Here is a 13,535-nt window from a genome sequence, read left to right as displayed (position 1 = left end):
TTGCAGACTTGCAGTGATAGATTGCAAATGGCAAAAATGTGATAAGAGTACTTTTCATAAGAATATTTTGTACAAATAGAGGTTTCATACTGATATTCTTTACTTTAAAAAAAGATATTGAGTCCAGAACATTTTTATGCTTATATTCTTGCTGTCTTTTTGTTTATAGATATAAGATGGAGGGAGATTTGGGGGTATTCTGATTCTGATATTAAAATGGATGGAGAATATAAAGAAGAAGAAAAATACTCCTAAGAAAAGTAACGGTGTTAAAGGGATTTGACGGGACGTATCAATTTGGAACATTAAATAAACTTTTTGTATGAAATATGTAAACTTAAAACTTTTTGTACTAAATTGAAAAATATGTGAAACATTTTGTATTAACTATATAATTAACCCAATTTTATCCTAATTAAAGCTAACGTGTTTATCGTAAATATCAGTATGTCATGCGACATGTCGACCGACCATATAACAACACAATTTTCAATAAAATTGGATATTTTGCTTATGATTTTTTTACTATATTTTATTATTTTTTATAATTTTTATTTTTTTAATCTATAAACATGAACATTGGTTTTTCTAATTTTTATACAAAATAAAGTTGACTTGTCCCTTGAAAATGCAAATATGACATATTAGACCTATCATTAAAACAAAGCGTTTCTAATAGAATAGTGTAATTGGTACGAAATATTAGGGATATAGGATTGAAAGTTTATGTGCTAAGAAAAATAAGAATATGCCCACAAAGAATGAGTTTATTAATTATGTAAATTAGATTTTTATTTAAAATAAATTAAGATTTCAAAAGAAAATGAGATCTCAAAAATAAAAATATAATTACGCACATATTTGTGTTTGTCATTTAATCAAATGATAAATATTGCATGAGAAATCATACTAATTGCCATCGAGATGCATGATTTTCAATTTTGATATGGCATCAATTTGTGTTTGTCATTTACGAAATACTAATTGCCATCGAGTAATAACAATAAAAAACGAATAATGGATTGTAATGATTGTTTTAGTGGAGATTACTGGAAGCTCAAACAAGCGTGTGCATGTGTGTGTTTTAGTACTTTAACAAATTACATCTTTGAATGACCTTTGAGGAATCTATAGAGCCATTATCATTTATTCTTGTTTTTTTTTTGCTAAATATGTTTATCTTTACTAGATTAAAGTGTTGGAGAACAATATAAAATACTAAAAAGCAAGGCTCTTTTTAGAAATCTTTATACTGTTTGATCATAATCTTTATCAGTTTTCACGTCAGGTCATAATAAAGTAGTACACGTGAAGATTATAAACTCTAATTAATTCATAATTGATAATTGATTATCCCAAATTATGGATGTCGTTAAAATAAAAGATGCTGCTCGTGAATTTAGGTAATTTACGAATCCAATTCCATGATATAATAATGTACATCAACAAAGAGTATAAATGGCTACATGATACTTAAATTATTGACGCACTTAAAATTTTTTATTGGCTAAAGCATGCCTTAATAGTTAAGATGTCGTCTTCTCTTTTCCGCTTAAATCTTTTAGAATAAATTCTCTTATTTGATAGCGCAATTTAGGTTCTAAATCACAACTATCTTTTGCAAGATCAAAAAAATATCTTTTGAATGAAGTTCAACCTTTTCTAAGAGACTTTTGAGCTTGAAACTAGTTTAATGGAGTAATACCGTTACTTAAGTTTACATAATACGACAGTGAGATTTTTAGTATTATTAAAATATGTGTGATATAATTGTAAACAAAATTCTCATTAGCAAAGTTGTGAAAATTTCAACCTCTTAATTTATTTTGTTTGCGGTGATTGTTACACATTATATCTTTCAACTAAGCGAAACTTTATACTACTATACTACTATTCTACTATTAAATTATTAATTGTATTAGTTAGAAAATGAGAATAATATTTTCAAATATACATAGTATCAGAAATAAATTTGTAGTTTCTTTAGCTCAAAAATTATTTCTCCTTTGGGTTTAATTTATTATATACTAGTACTATAAGATAAGTGATTCAAGCTTGAAGGTCTTAATTAAGTGACATTTTGCGGGATTTAATTTCCTTTTGCCCCTTTTTTGGGCTGAAATTTTGGAGCTCCCTATTTTATGAAACTGAGTCTTGCAAAAATTGGGGCCAAGAATTTCTCTTGGGGTGGATATTTAAATGGTACTTTGGGTTTGAACTAATTAATTCAGATGGGATGTACTACAACGGTTGTGGATATGGACTCCTTAATTAAATGGTTTGGATATAATTATTGAGACCCAACATAAATAATCTACTGATTAATCATAAGTAATTAAGTTCTTAAACTTAATCAAACTTGAAATCACATCACTACATAATTATTTCCATTCGTTAAACTGTCAGATTTAGTTAATGTGAGTTAGCAGAAACCTTTACGTGACATTTCTATTAAAGTTTATTATAGCTGAAAAACTTATTCCTCTCGATCCAAAGGTGGTAAGCTTATACTGAGGTTTTTGGAAGCTTATCATGTGGGCTTTTACCATGTATATAACTAAAGTAAAATGAGTTTCAAGTATGCCTTATATGATTTAAATTCATGAAATACTTTTAAGAATATTTGTTTCGCCAATACTCCGTTTTGAGAAAGGTTATGTCGATTTTAAGTAAATCAAATTTTAGTCTGAATAAAGAAGCGTCCCTACTCAGACTAATGTATACTATAGCTATGAATCATCGAGAGAGTTGGTCGGTCGAGTGTCCATGGAAGATGGTTACCTTTCCCTGCACTAGTTGTTCAAATATGACACTTATTGAAGATAACTTAGACTGGACTGTCAAATGTGAAAATTGATTTTCCATATACAGTTTTGTCCTGTATCCACTTAGAACCTCGTAATCAACTATGTATGTTTTTCTGAAGTTGTGTAGACTCTCGAAGGAAAATGCCCTCATACAAGTTGCCGATTCCCTTTATATTTTCTATTGTATTCCTTGATGTTTGTTGTAATAGTTTAATTATCATCTATGCGCAGGGGCGGACGCAAAAAAATATATGATTGGGAGCTGTGATTTCTAAATTTTGTTCTAAAGTTATATTTTTAGTGTTTTAGATCATTTATAAGGGCTTTTATATAATAATTTACATTAAATTTGAATAAATTTTAAAAATTTTAAAAAGAAAATAGTTTAAAACATATTTTTATTAAAGGCTTTAGCCCTACCCTATTTCTACCTGGGTCCGTCCATGTCTATGCGTAAATTTCATACTTGAGACCTCTTGTTAGATACGATTATGGAATAACTTATTTGGAATATTCTTTTGACGTGAATGTAGTCCCCTTAATTTTTGTTTCGTTCTTCGTATATCTCACCCCTGTCACGGTGCCTTGGGTGTTGCTATCCTTAAAAAAGTGAGGATGTGACAATTCTCTTCTCCTCAACACAAGTAATACTTTCTTTGTAGCTCATGACCAACAAGTAAGGTATTAGACCATTAATTCAAAAATATCATTTTTTTTTGTTTCTCAATATGCTTAAACAGTGGCGGATGCAGGATTTTGACGTTGGGGGTCCAACACTAAGATATTTTTTAAAATGTCGGTGTTGCCAAAAGTTTCGACATTATAAAGATGCGAAAGAGGTTGTCACGGTGCCTTGGGTGTTGCTATCCTTAAAAAAGTGAGGATGTGACAATTCTCTTCTCCTCAACACAAGTAATACTTTCTTTGTAGCTCATGACCAACAAGTAAGGTATTAGACCATTAATTCAAAAATATCATTTTTTTTTTGTTTCTCAATATGCTTAAACAGTGGCGGATGCAGGATTTTGACGTTGGGGGTCCAACACTAAGATATTTTTTAAAATGTCGGTGTTGCCAAAAGTTTCGACATTATAAAGATGCGAAAGAGGTGAATAATGAGATAAAAATAATTAATGATATGGAAACTAGAAAAATTTATGCATTTATTATTATTAATTATGAATAATTTTTTAAATAAGTTAGTCATGAAGGAGGAGTACAAAACATAAACTTTTTGTGCCTAATAGCTGTAAGAAATACAAAAAGCAATACAAAAAATAGCAACAAAACAAATAAAAATATAAAAAGCGCTCTAAGGGAATCGAACTCAGGCATGAAAACTGCTAGCCTGGTGATATGCCACTTGAACTAATGAGTGAATTTTAGTTAATTGACTATATGCTGTATAAATAGTGAAATTGTTAGGGGTTCCATGGGACCCCCAAACCCTTTAGTAGGTCTAATATATATTTTTGAAAATCTTAGTCGCTTGTCATGAAAACTAACTATAGCTATTAGCAAGACAGGGTTACTTTCGAATTTTTAACGAACAACTATGAGATATGAAGATCTTATATCAAAGGCTACCGCATCACAATGCAGCAAGACCTATGTAAAAAACGATGAAGATGCTCATATATATTATTGATGTTATGTCAAACTACAAAGGTGAGACAAATGCTTATAAGTTAACTATGGTCTTACAAGCTTCAGACAAAATATTGCTCAGAAATTCCTTATGATTTCTGAAGCTATATACTGTATGATATTATGTTCAAATGTTGGTTTCAGGCTTCATCCCATGCATGAATATATATAAGTTCGAAATTGATCTTTCATAGGAGTAATTATTCATATGAGATTATGCTTAGAAGTTAATTATGATCTTTCAAGCTCCATATGAGATGATATTCATAAGTTAACTATCCAAACGTAAGATGTGCTATTTTATGATTATAACTACTTAACTAGATGATGCTAAAAAGTGATGTTCCACAATTACATGTACAATATTTGAGTTTTAAATAATGATATGGTTTTATATCAAATGGTAATTATATTATCGCAATAAAAAAATGATTAATCAACTTTAATATTATTTGAAATATACAACTAATACGAACGGGTCAGATTAATAAGTAGTACACAAATGGACTAGTAAATATTTTTTTAATCATACAATGAGTACGGGACATCCAAACAGAAAGAATGTGGGCTAAGAGAAATAAGTTTATAATTTTGGGCATGTATACAATAAACCGATTTCCAATTACTTCCATATTTTCTATTCCAAAATAGTTGCTGAGCAATACGCTTCTCGGAGCCCTACGATTCTAATTTGAACCTGTTCTTCGTTATCTGATTCTGTGCAGGAATTTAGCAATTCCGCTCTTTTTTTCTCGAGCAGTAATCCGTTCGCATCAAGCAATTTAGGGCATCGGTGGGATATGGTAATTCGATTGGATTTTTTTTTATCGCTTTAGTTTTTACTAGACACTCATGAATTGGTGTTGCGTACTACTTCTGAATATAGCTTTTGTTTGTATTGCATACGTGCCTGGATTTAAGTTGAGTCGTGGTTAAATTAAAATGATGCGAACGTTGTTTTTATTGATAGGCGTTGCAGATTTCATGAGATGGCTGCATTCCATGTGTTTAAAATTTAAATCATGTTTATCGATAATTTATGCAATTGTTGTTTATACGAACTCTGGGTTGCTGTTGGAGTCTGGAGAATAGATGGGTAGTCGAATGGAATTGATAATCTTCCTTGTTGGTGCTGTTAAATCAACTGGCTTATCTAATCGTTTAGTAAAAGAATCAATTCCAACTTTCCCTAATCCCATGCTTTCCTGCATAATGCTGTAGGCCTCTGGCTACAGTGAAGTGTGTTGTCTTTGTGGTTGCGTATCTGTCGTGCTCAATCTCCTTTTCTCCTTGTCGTGTTTAATGTTTATTGAGATCACCTAGAGCCAACCATTTTCTCTCTGATTATTGAGAGACATCTTCTAATGTTTTGCTTGTGAGTCTTCATGCATTTTAATCAGTGTTGTTAGGGTCGCGGGGCGCATCGGGTCGATAAGGTAAAAATTCGGGTCGCGGATCGACGAGTCGACTGGGTCGAGAGACCCACAAATCTAGGCTAATTGTTTTGCCTTTTAATATTAAATAAAATAAATATATTGCTCTAATGTAGACGCAATTCATGTGAATAGAGATAAAGTGGAAAATAGAAATGATCAAAATATCAAAACAATTCATAAGTCATAACATAATAAATAATTGATACCATTGTCTGAAAATATCAAAACAAAGGAATATATGAAGGATGGCAGCAAAAGATCTTTGAATTGTTTATTTGTTTAGGAGTGAAGAGGCCGAATTCTAAAGTGTAGAAAGTAGGTTTGAAAAGTTTGATGTGGTGCATGCATATATATAGAGAATTGTGATTCAGAAAGTCAGAAAACATGTGAGAGATTTGAGAAAATCAGAGATAGCATATGTTTAGGGCGACCCAGGCGACCCACCGGCGATAGCATATGTTCGGGTAGCCCGGGTCGCCTGGGTCGAGACCATCACCGCCCCAACATGGGTGTGTTGATCGAGATATAGGGTCGTCATTGGGTCGAGTGGGTCGCCTGGGTCGCCCTAAACATATGCTATTTCTGATTTTCTCAAATCTCTCACATGTTTTCTGACTCTCTGATTCACAATTCTCTATATATATGCATGCACCACATCAAACATTTCAAACCTACTTTCTACACTTTAGAATTCGGCCTCTTCACTCCTAAACAAATAAACAATTCAAAGATCTTTTGCTGTCACCCTTCATATATTCATTTGTTTTGATATTTTAGACAATTGTATCAATTATTTATTGTGTTATGACTTATGAATTGTTTTGATATTTTGATCATTTCTATTTTCTACTTTATCTCTATCAGTGTTGTTAGGGTCGCGGGGCGATGAGGGGGGACCCCGGGGCGAGGGACCCACGAATCGGGGCGCCAGAATAGCCGAATGATGATTATATTTGTCTCTTTTATAAGTTTGTTGCTTGAATATTTATCACATCAAATAAATCTACATACATCATTACTCCATATTAAAAAAAAAAGATTAGACGAAAAATATAAATTTTTAAACAACATAACTGAATTTTATTATCAAAAATCATCAAAGTTCCAAAAAAAGTTGCAAAACATAAAATAATTAACTAAATAATATCATCATCACTCATAGGTAAGTCCTCTTCTCCTTCATCGGATACAACCAAGTTAATATCTTCACTGTCATCTTCATTATCCACAAGAGTATAAGAACGCATAGAGCTTGAGGCTTGTTCTCTTGTGCTTGTGCTACCTCTAGTATGGTACACTGTTTCCGACGCTCCAGAAGCTCTACCAACATCCGTCCAACGAAGATCATCATCATCAAACACCAAATCATCAAAATCATTATCCTCATCCTGCATCCTACCAAGTAACCATTCGTTACTTTCATCAATATCACTCAATAGAATAGGATCGGTGGTGTCACTAATCTTGAATCTTCGTTCGAGCGCTCTATTATATTTCACAAATACCAAATCGTTCAATCGTTGTTGTGCTAGACGATTCCTCTTTTTACTATGGATCTGGAAATAAAAAGAAAAATAATATGTTAAAATATAAGAATGTTACTCATTCAAATTCTAATTACTTACATGTGAAAAAACACTCCAATTTCTTTCACAGCCGGTAGCACTGCAAGTTAAGCTCAATACTCTAATTGCAAAACTTCGCAAATTTGGTGCGTCAGATCCAAAAGTATTCCACCATTCAGCTGAAGTAAATAAAAAATAAAAATAATTATTGTTACAATTTAAATAAATAATATGGTTATTAAGCAACAAATAAACAATGCATATTAAGCAGCCACATTGATTGCAAGTTCAGAAAAACAAAATAAAATTATATAGTTATTTTCTAGAAAACATGTAAACATTGAGATGTTTTTTTTTGAATTGTTCTTTTGAATTGTTTTTATATATTTTGATTGCAAGCTCAGAAAACTAAAATAAAATTATATAGTTATTTTCTAGAAAACATGTAAACATTGAGAATGTTTTTTTTAATTGTTCTTCTGAATTATTTTTATATATTTTGGCTTCTGTTTCTTACTTGTGGAGTCGCAGCAAATTAGAGGAGAGAGAGACTTTACAAAACAGTTCTACAAATCCAAATGTACCCAATATCTCTAAAAACAATTCTTTACAAAAAAACACATACACAAACTCTAGATAAACTGAAATTTCGTGAATCCCCATAACAATTGATGCTCATACCCGTAGAAACCTTGAGAATCTGGACGTCGAAGGAGTGATGGCTGAAGAATAACGTGATTTTTGCTTTTGCTGAGGAAACCCACGTCGAAGGAGTGGTGGCTGATGAAGAAGAAAGGAGAAGAAATAGGAGAGGAGAAGGCGGCTGAATAGAAGGGTTGGTGTAGGTTTTCCATAAATAAGAGTGTGGGAAGTTGGTAAGTTACTGTTTTTTGGTTTATTCAATGAAGAAGATGAAGAGTCATCAATATTTAACTTAAATCGACCCGCGACCCAGGCGACCCAAGCGCGCCCCACCGTCGCTCCACGGATCTCGCACGACCCCGCCGCATCAGGTCGATTACAGGCTCGCTTTGATCGCCCCGCGCCCCGAGCGCGCCTGGGTCGCGATTTTCACAACACTGATCTCTATTCACATGAATTGCGTCTACATTTATATTATTTGATATATTATAAACATTAGAGCAATATATTTATTTTATTTAATATTAAAAGGCAAAACAATTAGCCTAGATTTGTGGGTCTCTCGACTCGTCGACCTGCGACCCGAATTTTTACCTCATCGACCCGATGCGCCCCGCGACCCTAACAACACTGGAATTGCTGCACGCCTCGTCTAGAGTAGATTTATGTACTCAGTGAAGACCATCTCTTGATGTTTTAAATTTAACAGGGCATTATTTTGTTTCAGGCAACTCTGAATGACTCTTTTCTGGCTGATCTTGATGAATTGTCTGATAATGAAGATGATCTTCTGGTAAGTATATGTGGTTTTATTAGCATGTGAATACGATATTGCATGTAATGACTGGGGTCCTCTGTTCATGATGTTCATCTCCGCTTTTGCTATTTTCTTGGCTGTGGACCTAGTTTGATAGTACTTTTGATTAAGGAAGCAGATAACGACGATGCTGAGCACATGGAAGAAGATGTAGATGGTGATTTAGCTGATATAGAAGCACTTAACTATGATGATCTTGATAGTGTGTCGAAGCTACAAAAAACTCAGCGATTTACTGACATCATGCAGGTTGGTTTAGTTTAGACTACTGCTATGTATCCAATATCCACTATGTTATGCTATGCGTCTTTTGATTAGTTAATCTATCTGATGCTGCTTGCTTTTTCTTTAGGGTGGTTATGTTGTTGCATTTCCCTTGTCTTATTCCGCAACTGATTTCCTTGTATAGGTCTGTATTTAGAGTGAATGATAAGCCCCTGCTTTCTCATTATTAATGTAATAGTTGGTAACATCTGATTTTTATTGCAGAAAGTTGAAGATGCATTGGAAAATGGGTCTGAGAACTCCACTCATGGAATTGTTTTAGAAGATGATCCAGAGTATCAGTTGATAGTTGATTGTAATGCCTTGTCTGTCGATATTGAAAATGAGATTGTGATAATTCACAATTTCATCCGTGACAAGTATCGCTTGAAATTTCCAGAACTTGAATCTCTTGTTCACCACCCAATTGATTATGCCCGGGTTGTTAAAAAGATTGCTAATGAAATGGATCTGACGCTTGTTGATCTTGAAGGATTTTTACCGTCTGCTATTATTATGGTGGTTTCTGTCACAGCATCAACTACTAGTGGAAAGCCTCTTCCGGAGGATGTCTTGCAAAAGACAATTGATGCTTGTGATCGCGCACTTGCTCTAGATTCTGCAAAGAAAAAGGTTCTTGATTTTGTGGAGAGTCGAATGGGGTATATTGCCCCAAATCTCTCAGCCATAGTTGGAAGTGCTGTTGCGGCAAAAATAATTGGTACAGCTGGTGGTCTTTCGGCATTAGCAAAAATGCCTGCATGCAACGTTCAGCTTCTTGGTGCCAAAAAGAAGAATTTAGCAGGGTTTTCAACAGCAACATCCCAATTTCGTGTTGGCTATTTGGAGCAAACTGAGATTTTCCAGAGTACTCCGCCTTCCTTAAGAATGCGTGCTTGTCGACTTTTGGCTTCAAAATCCACTCTTGCTGCACGTGTAGACTCTACTAGGGGAGACCCAGCTGGAAAAACTGGGAGAACTTTGCGCGCAGAGATTCACAAAAAGATAGAGAAGTGGCAAGAGCCGCCTCCTGCTAAGCAGCCTAAACCACTTCCGGTTCCTGATTCAGAGCCCAGAAAGAAGAGAGGAGGTCGGCGTTTAAGGAAGATGAAAGAAAGGTGCTTGAATTTCCTTATTGATTATTTCTTCATTAAATTTTATTTTTCAATTTTTAGTTGAAATTAATATTTTCCAACTTCCAAGTCAAAATCCTAATGTTCTTGCAATTTCCATCAGATATGCTATTACAGACATGCGGAAGCTGGCTAACAGGATGCAGTTCGGGATACCAGAGGAGAGTTCACTAGGTACCATTATACTAACTGTGTTGTTTGTTATGTAAAGTAGGATTGGTACATTTTTATTTTGAAGGTGTTAAGGCTGCTAATATATGCTAATCCTAAGACTTCATGATTTCTTGAAGGTGATGGACTTGGCGAAGGTTATGGAATGCTCGGTCAGGCTGGTAGCGGAAAGCTTCGTGTATCTGTTGGACAGAGCAAACTTGCTGCTAAAGTAGCCAAGAAGTATGATTTCCTCGCATTTCTGTTGAAGTATAGCAGTTTTTTTTATTGATGTCGCATTGGATTCGTTCGATTTCCAAACTTATAATAAGCTTAATAGTTGAGTTGCTCTGAAGTTCTACTTCACATTTGCTGCTTTCATAGCTGATGAGTGACAATCACTATTCATTGATGCAATATATTTTTTTCAGGTTTAAGGACAGGAGTTATGGAACCAGTGGCGCAACTTCTGGACTGACATCAAGTCTGGCTTTCACACCCGTCCAGGTTTGATGCTTCCCTGTGACATTGGTTTCGGTTATTTAGCATTGAAACACTAGCCTCAAAAAGGGGCACAGCTGAGTTCCACGATTAGGGGGAATTTGATAGGGAAGTTAGATTAAGACAAAACATGATAAGAACACTCATTTTAGTTCAAATAACTCCAAGATGATAGAGGAGTTATCTACCCTATTAAATGGACCCTACCCAAGCTTAATTTGTTACTCCCTCCGTCCCACTTTAGGAGTCCCAGTTGAGTTCGGCACGGGTTTTAAGAAATGTAAAGGAAAGATGGTGAAAAAAGATAGTGGAATGTGGGTCATACTTTTTTATATTAGTTTTATAATAAAATGTGAGTGGAATCATACTTTTTTATATTAGTTTTATAATAAAATGTGAGTGGAAAAAAAGTTAGTGGAATGTTGGGCCTAATACCATTTATGAAATATTCCAACCGGGACTCCTAAAGTGGGACACCCAAAAATGGTAAACCAGGACTCCTAAAGTGGGACAGAGGTAGTATAACATTTGCTAACTTGCTTGTACTTTGGTTTACTGAGTGAAGATTTGACATGCTTTTCAGGGAATCGAGCTTTCAAATCCTCAGGCGAACCAGTTTGGAGGAACTCAGAGTACTTATTTTTCAGAGACTGGAACTTTTTCGAAGATCAAGAGAACATAAAAAACAGTCTGCTACTCCACCCCCGTGGGCATTATCGTGAGATTCGGCCTTTATTCTGGTGTAACTAGCTGCATGCAACTTTTGTAACGTATTCTGTTTGCTGATTCTACTCGTCGCTTTAACTAAACCCGCTATGTTTAATTATACGAGGAAATTATTTTGTGAAATTGCTAAATTTGACCACATGTTTCAGTTTCATATTTTGATTTCTGTATACGGATGAAGAACTTGCTTCTAAAATTTGCTTTGAGTTTGAAAAATGGAAATAGTAGTAATTATTTGTATATGCTCTTCTACCACAATGCTTCTAGGTACCTCCAGTGCCTTGCAGGGATCAACGGCCTCCAGAAAACGGTTCAACGGTCTTATGTTCAAATCAGATCAAACCAAATAATGTTGAATTGATCGATCCGGTTCATTTTTATAATGCTGGTTTTAAGAGAACAATTTTTGTTTGGAATATTTGTCATTTAAATCATACTACTTCATTGTCTCTGTTTTTTAAAAATACAAACTTTTAAAATAGTACGAGTTTTAATGCAAACCGTTAAAGTAAGAGAGAGGAAAAAAATAATTGAAATATTATTAGTGGAGAATGAGTATTATTTCATTAGAGAGAAAAAAGTTTTCTATAAGTAAAATGTTTTTAATTTTAAGGGACAAATTAAAATAAAAATAACTTTTATTTTTAAGAATAGAGGTAGTACTAACTTTTCGTTGACTTCTCTAATTGTTAGAACTGGAATAGAAAATCTAACTTTTTCAATAATTCCCAATTGTCCTATGATGATCAAAATTGAATTTAATATGGCAAACTCAAATATAATACTATAACAACGCAAGAAACTACACCGTTTTTGTATATATAAGAATAATTAAATTAACATTATATATAATGACATCATTTTGTTAAAAAAGTGTCACACAGCCAATTACAATCTCTAAAGTTTAACTATGATAATCAGATAACAATTTCAAGGACGACTATGTTGTCTAAGCATCACACATCGTCCTTATCCATCTTTTTCACAAATCAAGAATGACTTGGGTGAGGAAATTTTTTAATATTCTGCAGAATTTTATGTTAATCCAAATGGGAGGATACGATGTTGATATAGTAACTAAATAGCCTAGAATGTCGAAATTTTTTAAGTTATTACATATACTTTTCAATAAACCGAAATGAACTTCTTGGAAGGAGTTGAAATTTAGAAGTCTGGGAATGTATGGTTTTTAGAGTTTTATAATGTGGACATTGTTGATTTGTCGGATATATGAATTTTAGAATTTAAAATTATTTTATTATGAAGGTGGGTTGATTCTAATTTGTTGCGAATATCATGATTTTTTTTTAGGTATTGGATTAAATGATAATTGTGTTGTACCATGCTAAAATATGAATTTAAGAATTTTAAGATTTGAATCATCCCGTCAACAAAAATAAGTCTTTAGACAATTTCTCTAACCATACACTAAAATCAAAACCTATTTTTGACTTTTTCAATATTCAGTGTTATTCCAAAATTACAGTTCTGGTTTATAAAGTTGTTGCCCGAGTCATGAATGTAGTCACTGCCAAAGATTCGTATAGTGGCTTTTCCTATGAGGGTTGTTTGCCGTGATTTAGAGTCAATACTACAGTTTCTCTCTTTTATTTTCTTTCCTAATCTCAGAATACGATCCTTGTCACTTTTTGATAGATCTATTACTACTGCTAGATTAAGTATAGTGTTAGCTTGAATAGCTTCTGTATTCTGATATGCCTCATTTCCTCTATATTGTTCAAGCAGATCAGAAAACTGAAGCGTACTGTTGGGGATCCATTCAAGGCAGGCATAGGGCAAGGCCCTCAGGTAAACCTGCCCGTACTTCCTTATCCCTGGGTGCAATT

The 13,535-nt window shown here is 33.6% G+C and overlaps 1 protein-coding gene across 8 annotated transcripts; it reads left to right on the top strand.

Annotated features, from left to right (window-relative positions):
• The first annotated feature begins 5,074 nt into the window (after window positions 1-5,074).
• LOC121794740 (U4/U6 small nuclear ribonucleoprotein Prp31 homolog) lies at window positions 5,075-11,819 on the top strand. Of its 8 annotated transcripts, none has more exons than XM_042193060.1 (9): window positions 8,047-8,330; window positions 8,411-8,468; window positions 8,825-8,890; window positions 9,004-9,163; window positions 9,404-10,296; window positions 10,415-10,485; window positions 10,602-10,704; window positions 10,893-10,968; window positions 11,546-11,819. In XM_042193060.1, the coding sequence occupies exons 3-9, from the start codon at window positions 8,835-8,837 to the stop codon at window positions 11,642-11,644; spliced, it is 1,458 nt and encodes a 485-aa protein (XP_042048994.1). In that variant the 5' UTR covers window positions 8,047-8,330; window positions 8,411-8,468; window positions 8,825-8,834; the 3' UTR covers window positions 11,645-11,819. The 8 variants fall into 8 exon arrangements, with proteins under 8 accessions (XP_042048995.1, XP_042048994.1, XP_042048993.1 ...); XM_042193066.1 differs by having other exon boundaries at window positions 8,049-8,330; window positions 9,033-9,163; XM_042193063.1 differs by having other exon boundaries at window positions 8,050-8,330; window positions 9,026-9,163.
• Window positions 11,820-13,535: the final 1,716 nt, after the last annotated feature.

The sequence above is a fragment of the Salvia splendens genome, chromosome 3, assembly GCF_004379255.2.
Source record: "Salvia splendens isolate huo1 chromosome 3, SspV2, whole genome shotgun sequence".
NCBI classification, from domain to species: domain Eukaryota; kingdom Viridiplantae; phylum Streptophyta; class Magnoliopsida; order Lamiales; family Lamiaceae; genus Salvia; species Salvia splendens.
Note: the sequence above shows the minus strand (reverse complement) of the source record. Positions and strands in the feature narration are given on the sequence as shown.

Coding starts and splice junctions, on each gene's coding strand:
- LOC121794740 (XM_042193059.1), top strand. CDS start 8,835: ATGACTCTTTTCTGGCTGATCTTGATGAATTGTCTGATAATGAAGATG. Junction 9,164..9,403: donor GATTTACTGACATCATGCAG/GTTGGTTTAGTT, acceptor TTTTTATTGCAG/AAAGTTGAAGATGCATTGGA. Junction 10,297..10,414: donor TTAAGGAAGATGAAAGAAAG/GTGCTTGAATTT, acceptor AATTTCCATCAG/ATATGCTATTACAGACATGC.